The sequence below is a fragment of the Puma concolor genome, chromosome B1 (assembly GCF_028749965.1).
Source record: "Puma concolor isolate L17-30 chromosome B1, mPumCon1.1.hap2, whole genome shotgun sequence".
NCBI classification, from domain to species: Eukaryota; Metazoa; Chordata; class Mammalia; order Carnivora; family Felidae; genus Puma; species Puma concolor.
The window spans coordinates 166,566,635-166,582,250 of record NC_141670.1 but is presented as its reverse complement, the minus strand read 5'-3'; the positions used below and the strand labels follow the sequence as shown (position 1 = coordinate 166,582,250).

The window sequence follows — 15,616 nt, the reverse complement described above, 5'->3', positions numbered from 1 at the left end:
TACAGATTTAAATATTGGGGCGCCTGGGTGGTGCAGTCAGTTAAGCGTCCGACTTCAGCCAGGTCACGATCTCGCGGTCCGTGAGTTCGAGCCCCGCGTCAGGCTCTGGGCTGATGGCTCGGAGCCTGGAGCCTGTTTCCGATTCTGTGTCTCCCTCTCTCTCTGCCCCTCCCCCATTCATGCTCTGTCTCTCTCTGTCCCAAAAATAAATAAACATTGAAAAAAAAATTTAAAAAAAAAAAATATTTTTATGTGTTTTGATTCATTCTGGATATTTTCCCAACTTTGGTTCTACAAGTTGGCTCTCAAGTCTTTTTGGACACAGCCCTAGTAGTCTTTGATAAATTCTTGCCAACTGGTATGGCACATTTGTACATGTCCTGCCATAGACCTGTATTTAGTTGTTTTTCTACAAACTCCTGATTTCCTTTGGTAGGAAATGGTATTTCAAAAGCAAAATTTGAGGGGATATATATATATTTTTTGTTTTGTTTTGTTTTTGTTTTTTTAATGTTTATTTTTGAGAGAGAGAGTGCGAGCAGGGGAGGGCCAGAGAGAGAGGGAGACACAATTCAAAGCAGGCTCCAGGCTCTGAGTTGTCTGCACAGAGCCCAATGAGGGGCTCGAGCTCACAAACCCGTGAAATCATGACCTGAGCTGAAGTCAGACGCTTAACTGACTGAGCCACCCAGGCACCCCCAAAATTTGAGTTTTTAGCTGTACTAATTGCTACTAGCTTGATCATTGTTTCTAGATCTTTTTAGTTACTAGAGCTAATAAATGTATGTGTTTACTTGTGTTTGCATAGTTTTTAAGATTGAATACCTTCATGAGTCCATGCTAATACTTCATATTCAAATTCAGGGCTTAAGGGTAATTACTTAATCTCTTCATTTGCATCTGTATCTTTATCTTGCCCTGAGAATCCTGTGTCTCGTCAACACGTAGAATATCATTTATTCATTCATTCATTCATTCATTCATTCATTCATTCATTCATTTTAGAGAGAGAGCCCACAAGCTGAGGAAAAGGGCAGTAAGGGAGAGAATCCTAAGCAGGCTCTGCCCTTAGCACAGAGTCCCACACGGGGCTCAGTCCCACTACCCTGGGATCATGACCTGAGTCAAAGTCAAGAGTTGGATGTTCAACCAACTGAGCCACCCAGGTGCCCCTAGAATATCTTTTAACAATTGGTTTTATCCTATATTATACACAAAATCTGGGGAAAATAGTAGCATAGTACCGTACAATATGATTACTGAAAATAGTCTATAAAGCCTTTTGCATATGCTCACTCCTTTTTTTTTAAATGGCTACACTGTATAACATTATCAAGTTAAATATTTGTACTCTTTTATGTATCTCATTTAGTCTTAGCTCTACATTTAAATACATATTTGATGCTTACTGCTAGTCTGTACATTATTGTGCCACCAATCATTTTTCTTGTTTGAAACTCATTCTCTAGTAGGTTCCTTAAAAAATTATAGGAACAGTATCCACTCCCTCAATTTTTGTTGATGAAAGTTTGTCTGCCCTTTTTATATTTGAAATTAATGAGCTAGATATGAAATCTTTGGCTCATAATTTCTTTCCTTGAATGTCTTAAATATATTACTCCATTTTTGTCAGGAATAAAAGGTTGTCTCTGTTACATCTATTTGTTTTTTTTTTTTTTTCCTGGATATCCAAAGGATGTTTTCTTCTCCTTTAAAGTTCAATAATTTATGAGAATATTTCTTAATGTTGGTCATTCTGAGTTGATTTCCCCAGATATGTGGTATATTCTTTCACTATGGAGTTGCACATATATTTAAATTTCAGACATGGTCTTTGAATTATAGTTTTTAATACTCTTTTCTCTTGCATTGGCTTTCTTTTTTGTGGGCACTCTTGTGGACATATGTCAGATGTTCTTTGCCTGTCCTCTGTATCTGTTGCCTTCTCTTGAATCCTTTTCCATCTTTCTTATTTCTCTTGTTCTATAAAAGTTGCTTTTCATTGTCTATTTCTCTTAAAGTATAACCTATCACATATGGTAACTCTTGTGTTCTTACTGTCTTAGACTTCATTTTGGAATGATTTATGTCCAATTCTTTTCTTTTTTTCTTTTTTTTTTTTATCGTTTATTTATTTTTGAGACAGACACAGAGCATGAACTGGGGAGGGGCAGAGAGAGAGGGAGACAGAATCGGAAGCAGGCTCCAGGCTCTGAGCCATCATCAGCCCAGAGCCCGACGCGGGGCTCGAACTCACGGACCGCAAGATCGTGACCTGAGCTGAAGTCGGACACCCAACCGACTGAGCCACCCAGGCGCCCCTGTCCAATTCTTTTCTGAGCTGAAGTCAGACACTCAACCCGCTGAGCCACTCAGGCACCCCGAGATAATATTATTTATAAAAAATTCTCTGAATATTTATCAAGAAGCTAAAAACAGTACATAGTTTACTCAGTTACTCCCATTCTAAAGTGCCTGTTGTAGTTTTTAAACCTCAGAAGACTTAACATTTTTATTAAATGCTTATTAAAAGACAAAAATGAATGTTTTAAAAAATATGAATCCTCACATCACCCACCATTTCATTTTAAGGTTACTTAAATACTGAGGTTAGCATTCTCAGTCATATGTCAGTTTTATAAATAGAGTTCTAATTCTTGCTCTGAGTAGATAACATGGCTTCTTCATCTGATGCTTTAAGTATCCAGAATTAGTAAAGAGAAATTATAACCTATTGTCATAATTTGGGCAATAGAGCCTAACTTGATCCCTGTGTTTTAGTTAATTTATAAGGATGGCCTAGGAAACTGTCTTGAGTGGCATTGTTGAATATCTTTCCAGAGAACTCAGTTGCAACAGGTTGAAAGGCACTAATATTCCTTAGATAAGAAAGGCACAGACATAGTATGCCTTACAGTTTGTGTAATATTTTACATTTTACCAACTATTTATATACCTATTGCTCATTTGATTTTCACAGCTAACCTGTGATATTTGCTGAGATTTCTTTGCTGAGCTTTTTAAAATTATTATTATTTTGTGGGCGCCTGGGTGGCTCAGTCGGTTAAGCGTCCGACTTCAGCTCAGGTCATGATCTCGCGGTCCATGAGTTCGAGCCCCGCGTCGGGCTCTGGGCTGATGGCTCAGAGCCTGGAGCCTGCTTCCGATTCCGTGTCTCCCTCTCTCTCTGCCCCTCCCCCGTTCATGCTCTGTCTCTGTCTCAAAAATAAATAAACGTTAATTTAAAAAATAATAATAAATAAAAATAAAAAATAATTATTATTATTTTTATTAGATTTACTCTAAGTATTTCTTTTTGGGGGGAGCAATGCAAGTGTTACTGCATTTTTAATTTTGATTTCTGTAATTCATTACTGTTACTACATGCAGTCAATTATTATATGTTAATCTTCTGTCCTGTGACTTTACTGAATTCAGTATTTCTAGAAATTGTGTTCTTTTTGTATATTCCTTGGGATTTTTGATGTAACAGTCATAAAGAATGTTTCTTTCAAACCTATATGCCTTTTATTTTCTTTCCTTATTGCACTGGCTAGAACTTGCAGCACTATGAATAAAAGTGGTAAGAGCATATATTTTTGCTTTGTTCCTGATCTTAGAAGGGAAGCAGTCTTTCACCATTAAGTACAGTGGTATTTGTAGATTTTTTGTAAATGCTCTTTATCAAGTTCAAGTTCCCCCATTCCTGTTTTTGTCAGAATTTTTATCATGAATATATATGTGTTGAATTTTGTCAGATGCTTTTTTGCATCAATAGACAGGATCATGTGACTTTCCTTTAGCCTGTTAGTGTGGTGGATTATATTGATTGATTAAACCCCATTTGATCATGGGGTTTGATTGATATATATATATATTTGATATCTATATAATTTTATATCTATATAATTTTATATATATATATATGTATCACTGAGTATCACTGATACTATATTTCTAGTTTTTTTTTTTTTTTTTTGTTTTATGTCTCTTTCTCTGACACCACTCATGCATTGGTGGATGAGGCTTGGGGCATTTCATTACAGGTAGGTGGGAATAGAAGCCCAGTTTTTCTACTCAGTGTTTGTTGGCACCCAAGAGGGAGAAGCCAGGTGGGTGGAGGTTGGAGTTCTGGCTCCCCACTCAGTCTCCACTCACACTGTGATGGAGGTAGTCTTGTTACCACTGAGCAATCATCAGAGTCCTGACTCTCCACTGGACCTCCTCTGACTCCTACCCATGAGGAGAGGAGAGAATATCTGGTTACTATCTTGTCTGACACCTTCCTGGAAAAGGTGTTGTGGCACCTTGTTAAACCTCACAAGAAGGTGGAACCTCACAAGAAGATAGAAGTCTAGATACCTCACCAGCCTTTGCTGATGGGGATGAGAGTAGGGCTACAGTTTGTGGTGTTTGGCTGCAGTAGAACAGTTACCATCTAAAAGTTTTCTTTCCCAGTTCTTTGGCTAGAGAGAGTAGGCTTTTATTTTGTCTGTCACATCTGATGGCTTTTCCAGGTTGCCAGCTTTTTCAGCTCCAATCTGGGATATATGAAGCAAAAAGAAAACCCTAGCAACTCATTACCATATCATTCGTCTCATCCCAAAGTCCCAAGGCAATCTTCCTTTTTCCTCTCCACATCACAGTTTTCTTATGGCTGTTCTGTAATATCATGCCCAGGGTTTTAAATTATACTTAAGTGGGAGAAATAGGGAAAAATACATCTATCCCATTTTTCCCAAGTGGAAGTCTGAGATTCACATTTTTAAAAAATTTCAGGAAATAATCATTTCCCTGGTATAACTATTAACAGAAGTTTTGCCAGAGGAAAAGATGCTTTTCACAAAGCCTATTTTCAATATAAGGTTTGGGTAAGACATTCAAAGCATTATAGATGTATTCCAGTGCATACAAGGCTGTCCTGTAGAAATGAAACACTCTTAACTTCATTGTAACAGTTGCCATTAAGAAGGAAGCCCAGGGGCGCCTGGGTGGCTTGGTCGGTTGGGCGTCAGACTTCAGCTCGGGTCATGATCTCACGGTCCGTGAGTTCGAGCCCCGCGTCGGGCTCTGTGCTGACAGCTCAGAGCCTGGAGCCTGTTTCGGATTCTGTGTCTCCCTCTCTCTCTGCTCCTCCCCTGTTCATGCTCTGTCTCTCTCTGTCTCAAAAAAATAAATAAACGTTAAAAAAAAAATTAAAAAAAAAAAAAGGGAAGCCTAGAACTCTTCAGTCAGCCCTCATTTAACAGATTGTCATTCACAGTGTTTTAGTGCATTTTGTAATCTGACCTCCTTGCCATCCTTCCCCAACTGCTCAGACTTTTCCAGAATGCTCTTTGAAACTTATGATCCTCTGAACTTTATTCTTGCTCCTATCTGAAACCTGCATCCCCACCAAAACAAAACCCTGGTTGAAAGACTCCCAACTATGGGGAAAACTAGGACTAAAGATGGCTTTTATGGAGTTGGTACTAGGGAGCAGGTCTAGGCCCCATCCTTAGGTAATGACTAGATGAATTAGAGCCTTGGTTACTCAGTAATCCTCCAGGAAGGCACTGAAGCAACATGGGTAGAGACTAGTCTGGCAAGGGAGACAAAGGTGGGATTGAAGAGAATGGAACTGTGAAAATGTTTTTATAGTCACTATCTATAGAAAGGGGAATATGGATTATGTAAAGTAAAAAAAAAAAAAAATCTTCTATGAAGATCATGAAATTTGCTGTTCAGGGGTACTTAAGGCCCTGTGGTCATCTTCAGTTTTCTGCCAGAGGAGACTGTAACAGTTGTTGAGGACCAGGACATGATTGATTCGAGAGACATTCTTCTCAGCTATGCTGTACTGTGGAGTCCCTTTTGGAGTTTTTTTAAAGTCAGCTGTATTCAGATGGAATTTTAAACACAAAATTTGAATTTCAGCAAAAATATACATTCATGTAACCACCAGTATTGTAAAGTTCTAGAACATTTCCATCATCCCCAAAAGTTTCCTTGTACTCCTTCCCAGTCAGTCCTCCCAACCTCAAGCAAATATCTGATCTGCTGTTACCATAAACTATATTTGCCTTTTCTAGAATTTTATATGAATGGAGTCCTTCAGTGTGTACTGTTTTGTGTCTGGCACTTAATTCACTCAGCATAATTTTTAGAGTCATCCTTTGTATCAGCGGTCTACTCCTTTTCATTGCTGGGTAGTATTTTAATGTGTGGATATACCACAATTTGTTTACTCATTCACCTGCTGATGAATATTTGAACTGTGATCAGTTGAGTAGAGTGTTCTGTAGATATCAAGCCAGTTCATCTTCTGTGTCCTTTCTGATTTTCTATTTGTTTTATCAGTTACCGAGAGAGTTGTGGTGTTGAAATATCTAACCATAGACTTTTTCCCCCATCTTTCAGTTATATCTGTTTGTTTCATGTGTTTTGTGCATCTGGTTTGGATATACACAGAATTTTTATGCTCTCATCTGAATCAACTTCAACGTATGAACTCTATCTCTGATGGTAATCTTTTTTTCTGATAGTATAGACATTGCAGCTTTTTCATGATCAATTTGATCTGTTGTTATCTTTGTCCTTTTTCTTATAACTTACATTTTTATGTCTAAAATGTGTTTCTTTTTAGAGAGCATGTTGCTCTTTTCTGTGCATACCGACAACAATCATTACTTTTTCATTGGAGTGATTACTATTCATATTTACTGCAGTTAATTATTAATATGGTTGGTGTAAAGTCTCCTGGGGTGCCTGGGTGGTTCGGTCAGTTAAGCATCTGACTTTGGCTCAGGTCATGATCTCACAGTTTGTGAGTTCAAACCCCACATCAGGCTCTGTGCTGACAGCTCAGAGCCTGGAGACTGCTTCAGATTTTGTGTCTCCCTCTCTCTTTGTCCCTCCCCTACTCTCTCTCTCTCACACACACACACACACACACACACACACACACACACACTCTCTCTCTCTCTCTCTCTCTCTCTCTCTCTCTCTCTCTTTCTCTTTCTCTTTTTCTCTCTCTCTCTCAAAAACAACCAAACATTTAAAAAACAATAAAAATTTTTAAAAAATCTACTGTCTCACAATTTGTTTTATCTTAGTCCCTTCAGATCTTTGTTCCTTTATCCCTACTTTGTAATTTTTTTGGAATAGCTAAGTACCTTTTAACATTACACTTTATGGGGCACTGGGTGGCTCAGTCGGTTGGGCGTCCGACTTCGGCTCAGGTCACGATCTCAGGGTCCATGAGTTCGAGCCCCGCGTCGGACTCTGGGCTGATGGCTCAGAGCCTGGAGCCTGCTTCAGATTCTGTGTCTCCCTCTCTCTCTGACCCTCCCCCGTTCATGCTCTGTCTCAAAAATAAACAAACATTAAAAAAAATTTTTTTTAAACAAAACAAAAAAAACCATTACACTTTATTTTTATTGTTGGTTTACTTCTCATACATCACTTTTTTGCATATTTAACTTATTACACTTTATTTTCAAGCAGTATCCCACTTCCTTATAATGTAAGTCTTTTTTTTTTTTTTTTTTTTTTTTTTTTGAAAGAGGGAAAGAGTACGGGGCAGACAGAGAGGGAGAGAGAAAGAATCCCAAGCAGGCTCAGCACTGTCAGTGCAGAGCCTGACACAGGGCTCCAACTCACAAACTGTCATGACCTGACTCAGATGCTTAACCAACTGAGCCACCCAGGCTCCCCATAATGTACTCTTAAAACAGTATATTTTCATTCCTTCCCATTCCTTTTTGCCACTTTTGTGATTTATTTTAATTCTATGTGTGTATTAAATCCCAGAGTATGTTTTATTTTTATTTTAAATTGCTATCTTTTAGTGAAACTTAAATATGATTTTTTTAAAGATCTTTATATTTCCCAATGTATTTCCCATTCCTGGCACTATTGCTTTATACAGATCAGGGTTACCATTTGGTATCATTTTTCTTGTACTGAAGAACTTCCTTTAACATTTCTTTTAGTAAATGGTTGCTGGCAATACCTTTTCTCAACTTCTGTCTTTAAAAGTCTGTGATTTGACTTTAATTTTGAAAAATAGTTTTGCATACATGCACCCCAATGTTTATAACAGCATTATCTACAGTAGCCAAATTATGGAAACAGCCCAAGTTGTCCATCAGCTGATGAATGAATAAAGAAGGTGTGGTATATGTATACAATGGAGTATTATTTGGTCATAATAAAGGATGAAATCTTACCTTTTGCAATGACCTGGATGGAGCTAGAGAGTATTATGCTAAGCAAAATAAGCCAATCAGACAAAGACAAGTACCATATGATTTCATTTATGGAATTAAAGAAACAAAACAAATGAGCAAAGGGGGGAAAAAGAGAGAGAGGCAAACCAAGAAATAGACTCTACAGAGAACAAACTGATGGTTACTGGAGGGGAGGTGGGTGGGGAACGGGTTAAATAGGAAATGGAGATTAAGGAGTGCACTTGTTTTGATGGCACTGGTGCTGTATGGAAGTGTTGAATTACTGTATTGTACACCCAAAACTAATATTACGTTGTATGTTAGCTAACTGGAATGTAAATAAAAATTTTAAAAAGTAATTTTTCTGGATATAGAAGTCTAAATTGACAGGCTTTTAATCACTTTAAACAATGTTTTTCTATTGTGTTTTGGCTTCATTTCTTTTGAGAAGTCTGTGTTATTTTATCTTGGTTCCTCTGTTTTTTTAAAAAAAAGTATTCTAATATTTTTAAATTTATTATTCATCTTAGAAACTTGGCAACAATGTTCCTTGATGTGGTGTTCTCTGTTTGCTATGCTTGGAGTGTTTTTGAACATATTTAAATATGTGATATTATCGTTTCCATTAAATTTGAAAGATTTTCAGCCATTCTTCAACTATTTTCCATGCCTCTTATACCCTCCTCCATTTGGAACCTCAGTTGCGTATGTTAGACTATATAATCTTGACCTGTTGTACACTGAAGGTTTATCATTGTATTTTTTGGAGTCTTTTTATTTTCTGTATGCTTTTGTTTAGGTAATTCTTAATTGTATCTTCAGGCACCTCTTCTGTACAATCTAAAATGCTATTAATTCCCATCTAATAAACTTAGCATTTTGGATGTAAGCTTTTCATCTTTAAAAGTTCTAATTCTTTTAAAAATCTTTTATTTCTCTTTATGTTTATATTTCTCTTTATATCTTTAAAAATATATCTGTAATAGTCGTTCTTTAAAATGTTTATGCTGAAAACTTATTTATTTATTTTAATATTCATTTATTTGGGGGGGGAGAGATATAAAGATGTTTTAACTTATCACATAGTAGAATCGCCATTCCAGAAGAATGTACTATCTTTATCCTCTGACTTCATACACATCTTGATATGCCCCTAGATTTAGAACTTCTCTACTTGGCAAAACACACCAATAGAGGCAGTTTTATTTTGCTTTTAATGTTTTATTTCCAAATCTTAAGTTACGCTGTAGGTGATACAGGACTTACTTGATACATGTTTACATGAATGTTTTTTTGAAGGGAGAGTATGTTTCAAATTCTAGCAACCATGTGGAGTCACTTTTTTTTTTTTTTTTTTTTTTTTTTTCATTTCCAGAATGAGGCCCAGGTTAGCTGCTACAGTGACCTCAAATCCTTCAGTGCCTTTTCTGTTTGGTATTGTGGATTCCTAGCTGGCGTAGTTAAAACACGGTTGTGAAGGACAGTTGCAGTCCTCTGAGTAAGGACTTGGTTGTTTAGGACTTACCAGTTGTTCTGTTAGCCCACAAATATTCTTTATTCCTTGCATTTGTGTCAAGTGAGTTGTTGTGAATACAGATGTACTGATGTTATCAAGTGTAACATAAAGCACTGATTTCACTTACATTTGGTTTCTACTAAAAGCATTGATTTTTCTTTGCCATTTTGCAGTACCTTCTCCAGGCAAATTCCGCTCCCCTGCAGCACCGTCTCCTTTGGCTCTCCGGCAACCAGTAAAAGCATTTAGTAACCATGGCTCTGGTTCTCCTGGTAGCCAAGAAACAACACAGCTCACACAAAACACCTCTTCACCTGGGCCGCCCATGGTTCAGAACACAGTCCCAGCAAATCCTCCCCACAATATCAACAGCACTACTTTAACCAGACCTGCAGGGACAACAGCGATGAGAAGCGGCTTGCCCAGACCCAGTGCCCCTTCTGCTGGGGGTATACCAGTGCCTCGCAGCAAACTTGCACAGCCTGTGCGCAGGTAAGCAGCAGATGTTCTGTTCCAGCAGTCTTGAGCATAGGAAAGTGGGTAGACTGGAATCACTCCCCTCACCGCTTGTGGTAGCAAACATAGAGTGCTACTAGGTTCCCATTAGAGTCTTCGTAGAATCTGAATAAAACATTACTTTATTGTTTTAAAGAAATCATCACTTAAGACATCGGGGTATCATACCACTTTGGTTCAGATCAGATTTGCTCAGATACCTAACATGATTAGGCATCTCCAAAAACTCCTAGAAAAAAAAATGTTAGAACCACTCAATTTGGTTGTGATATTTGTTCATCTTGAATATAATGTTACTCAGTAAAGATAAAGAAGCATATCAGAGCCTAGAGCGAGATTTAAGACAAAACTTATAGCTACCAAATCTGAGTATAATCCAGGAGGGTGGTTTTCAAACTTTGAAAAGGCTTTCATCTCGTAAGTGTTTAAACTGAGTTACCCACATCTTTGTCACTGTCAGATAAATTACATTTCTGAATTCAGTGGTAGAGTGCAACAGCTACACTGCTAAATAACTTCTATGGACCTTAAGGCACTTTTACAATAGCATGAACATTGAACTGTGGCTATCCTTATTTTTCAGAAGAGAATATAGAAATTTAATGAGGTGAAGTAATTTGCCTGAGACTACACGATAAAAAGGCTTTCAGTTCTAAGTATGTCTGACTGAAAAGTCCATTTAAGCACGGTGCCATTTTACCTCTCTAATTATGGTGATGCTAAGTCTCTCCTATCACAGTCATCACTCTGCCCCCCACCCCTTTAATTAATTAATTAATTAAAAGTTGGTGATCCATGCTGTTGGAAGAAATGAGAGTCTTCCTTTCTTTTACTGTAGTGGCTGTGTTAACAAAAAGATGTTAGTGAAGTCACCTGACAGCCAGTAAAACTTGAAAGTTGTAGAAATGCCAAGGGTGGGACTTGTGTGATGCAAATAAGCTGTTTAGACTTTTGACCTCAGTGATCCCCTGGAACAACCTTCGTGGATCAGGGTGCCTCCTACAAAGTAATTAATATATATGGTAACATTTCATGAAGCCTTTTAAATCACTTAATGAAATTGCTTTATTTCAGATCCTTGCCAGCTCCTAAAACCTATGGTAGCATGAAAGATGACAGTTGGAAAGATGGCTGTTACTGACCAGCAGAGATGAGAATGCAGAGGTCCACAGCTTCATGGATACCCCTTCACCAGGCTAAAAGACAACTTTTATATGCAGACTGTTCAGATAAGACTCTGGGGATTGATAAATCCCAGCCCTCTCTGTCTTAATTAGCACAAACTGACAGAGATGATCAAGCAGCACTTTAATGACATTTAACATCAGATGTGTTTGGTAATCATGCAATCACTCTCCATGGAATCACATTTAGTTTTGTTTAATAGAAACTAAGTTGATTTTTTAATATTTGACAGAGGCCAATATCTGGGCAAAAAACTAACGGATGCCAAAGAGAAATGCCCATTTGTAAATGAGAGAATACCTTTGTGCACAAGAAAATGGTGAATTCAAGCTATCCAAAACTTCACGTTCAACCTAATTTACTGTATAAATAGTATCAATAAATATTTGTGTTAATGAGAACTAATATCCTGACTAATTATGTAAAATGTTTCACTAGTACTCCAAGAAACTAGATTGAGATAGAAGGGAGGGTGGGGGTAGGAAGAAATCTAGGCTAGGGATTTCAAACGTGATACCTAAATTTGTGAGAATTCTATAAATTATTTTTTGCAGATTCACTGGAAAAACTGTCATTTTGTTTAACCTTACGTTTTGGATGTAGCTCACGTATCACCGCCGCGAGATAATGTTACACCGTGCATCCACCACGTTGCATTGACACATCGGACTTCTGTGTGTTTGTTTTGATTGCCAAAAGGGCTTAATGTCAGTTGTACAATCTTTCTAAACTTTATAGCTCCTGGCTCAGGAAAGATAGCCTTTGCTATTGAAGCCAACTTCTTCACATGCTATTATATCTGTTAGAGAACTAGGAGATCATGTTTTTATTAACAGGTTACCATGATAGGAAAGAGCAAGTAGTATGTGTCTTTAATCTTGATATAAACATCACCGCCTCAGTGCTTACAACCTGGAACAAAACCATACAATGAGAGAGAGGGGGAAAAAAAATCTATGCACTTAACTTACAAAATCTCTGGTAATGACAGTTGTATTGTTACTATTGACACAACGGTCTGTTATGTGGTAGGAAAGTATAGTCTGCTGAATCCTACTTGAGTTGATCCACTTTAAACTAGGTAACTGTATAAAACATCCTTGAAAATACTGTCCCTTTTGACTTAGATTCTGCCTTACGTTAATTTTTACATTTTTGGTAACAAAGGAAACCCACTATATATGACTCTAACCTGTTAAATACTTGCTGTCTAGTGGCCCTTAGGTATATCCTGGAAATCACTTATTTTGGTTTTCCTAGACAATTACCAGACTAAAACTTTCTTCAGCAGGCTTCTCCTTTTTCATGGTGAGGTCTGTTTTGAAATATTTAATTTAAATGGCTCTGAAATATTGGCTGTCAGGTCACCTAAAGGATTTGAGCGATTTGAACGAAAGTTCATTTCCTGTTAGTCAAAGACATTCTGTAAGTTGGCAAAAGATACTGAGAGAGAAATGAGAAACTTGATCTTCAGGATAGCGTTGAGGTTGATAGGTTGAGAAATTGATAAAACTTTTAAAACCAAGACCCCCATTCTGCCATGACACCTTGGTATTTTTTATTAGCTTGACCAATAGGGAGTCATTCAGTTAGCCCAGCAGCTGGAGATTGAAACTGCCAGTGCTAATGTATTTTGGTGTACAATGCAAGGAAGAAATTTTATCCTTGACTATGAGGGTGATGGGTGTGGGTCAGGAAAGGATGGCGCCAGAATTCCACATGATGATGTACTTAAAAAATGTTGCTTTTCAGAGGAAGATAAAGAAAGCATCTGCTTCGGGTGGGGGGTATCTCATGTAAAAAATCTTAAGTAAAACGACTAGCCACTGTCTCTTTTTAAAATCATATATACAACACAATAGGTCTCAGTTTCAGTGCAACATTGCAAAAGAAAAATATGCTGCAATCTAATAATTACAAGGAATTTTAACTCTATTTGAAATACCCATTACATTAAGTTAGATTATCTGTTTCAAAAGGAGTATTCAGGTTATTTAACTTTGTTTTTAAATGGCTGCATCAGAAAAAAAGTCTATTTTTTTTTTATTAAAATATTTCATCACTTGTTAAAAACGTATTTGGATCTGAGTTGGGTAAAACATTATTTTACCTGCTGTCGTACTACCACAGACTATTGGCTTTTAGGTTCCTAAAGAGAAAAATTGCCTTTTTACTAGAAAGCCTTTGTGTATTGCCAATTTTTCTGTTTGGGAAAATCTAAGGATTCACTGTGGTTAGTCTTACAGAAGAAATGTGGATTTGATAAACTAGTGCCTATGATTTTAACTTATGTTTGATATATAGTAGTAAAGGTTTTATGAATGTTGATTATTTTTCTGTGCCAACAGCCCAGAATTGTCACTTATATGTAAGCAGAAGGCTATGAGCTCTGCTTCCAAAGTTATTTAATTTTCTCAGTGTTTGAATGTTATTTTTTTGTAAGTGTGTTAATAAAAGTGTAAAAAAATTGGAAAAAAATATAAATATTCTTAACTCAAGCATTTGCTGGATCATTTTTCTACAGAACTTGTTTGTATAATATAAAACACTCTCTGAAGAGTTGACTTTTTTCAGTTTTCATGCCCTGGAAATCACATTTTGTAAAACTGGGGACCATTCATAATTGTCAGATACTTTTTAAAACTATCTCAATACATCACTTTTATAAAAAAAGTTTTTTTGAAAGGAAATTAGATACATATTTGTCCCCAGACATTTGTATAACTCTAGAATGATCTAGACTATGTATGTTTAAATTTTTATTGAATGTACAGACGTCCATTTTTGACATTACGCATGGTCCTTTTTAGATCACATGAAGTTTGATTTGCAAACATTTCTATAGCTGAACTTGTATGTGTGGTTGCCTCCTTAATAAACAGCCTGACCATAATGTTTATTATTAAATTTATACTTGTTTTTTCAAGTGTTTTATTAATTTCTGGATATGGTAAGATTCCCCACCCCCAGTTGCCTACAATCGGTTTTAATAAATTTCTCAGCTGATTTTTTTAAACACACAGACCCAAGTCATATTTCCCTTTCAAACTTGATCTTCATGAGATGGAATATATCATGTTATAGTTTCCTTGTCCTATTTATTTCATATTTGGATTATTTGGAGTATATTTATAGTTTACTTGAAATTGGTAGCTTCTTAGAACTTTGTCACCTGCTACGAATTGATACTACTTTCAAAAAGCTAGCATATATAAAATAAGCAAAAAGCTATTATATATACGAGTTTCCAAAAGGAAAAAATTAATACATTTTCAAGCCAAATGTATTTATTTAGTGAATCATGTATATTTTTCTCTTATGGAAAAATTGGAAAATATCCAAAATTATACAGTTTAATTAGTTCCCCACATTCCTTTTGGAAGTTTTTACTGTCCTTTTTGTTACAATTGGTTTCATTAATACAGCATAGAGAAATGATACCGTGTTTGAATTTTTCCTCAAGCCAATCTAAAAACTTCTAAGAACCATTTAAAATGAAATGCCAGTGTACTTGGAAATCAGTGAATGAGAAGTTTACTTAAACTTGTTATATGCCCAGTGCAACAGGAAAACCCACACAGAGGTTCTTATGAAATATTTGCTATATCAAAGGGTAGCTTTGAGTTACAAAAGCAGCAGATTACCTGATACAGAAATTAACTTTGAGGAGAGGTTGTGAATGGGATGTTCACATGAGCATGAAGCTAAAGTTAACAACCCTAATACATTTTTAATGATCCTAAAGATAAGTCTGAGTGGACTAAATCGTATTCTGGTTGCTAGTCTGAAAATGGAATAGATTTCACTCATGGACCTTACTTAATACAGCTCAGCTTAAAACTATGTTAAGTGCATGCCAATCTCAAGCCAAATCTTTATTGAAACTGGGTGAACTTAACGTTTTTCTCTTAAAAAAACAAAAACAAAAACAACCTTTATTTGATTTTGAAAGTAATAGAGACTCATTGCTTCAAAAACCGAAAATATTAAGAAATATAAATGATGTGGGGCCTGTGGGTGGCTCAGTCGGTTAAGTGTCCAATTCTTGATCTCTGCTCAGGTCATGATCTCACCATTTGTCAACATTCATGAGATGGAGCTCCCCCCGGGGCTCTGCACTGACAGCAGGGAGACTGCTTGGGATTCTCTCTGCCCCTCCCCCACTTGGACGCATGTGCTCTCTCTCTCA

General features: G+C 36.7%; 1 protein-coding gene across 2 annotated transcripts in view; it reads left to right on the top strand.

Annotated features, from left to right (window-relative positions):
• The window catches only part of SLAIN2 (SLAIN family member 2), a 75,434-nt gene extending 61,096 nt beyond the window's left edge, over positions 1-14,338 (top strand). For both annotated transcript variants that reach the window (XM_025921317.2, XM_025921318.2), the window contains 2 exons: positions 9,900-10,218; positions 11,317-14,338. In XM_025921317.2, the coding sequence (XP_025777102.1) occupies positions 9,900-10,218; positions 11,317-11,383 (386 nt within the window). In that variant the 3' untranslated portion in view covers positions 11,384-14,338. The remainder of the gene's footprint in view (positions 1-9,899; positions 10,219-11,316) is intronic.
• Positions 14,339-15,616: the final 1,278 nt, after the last annotated feature.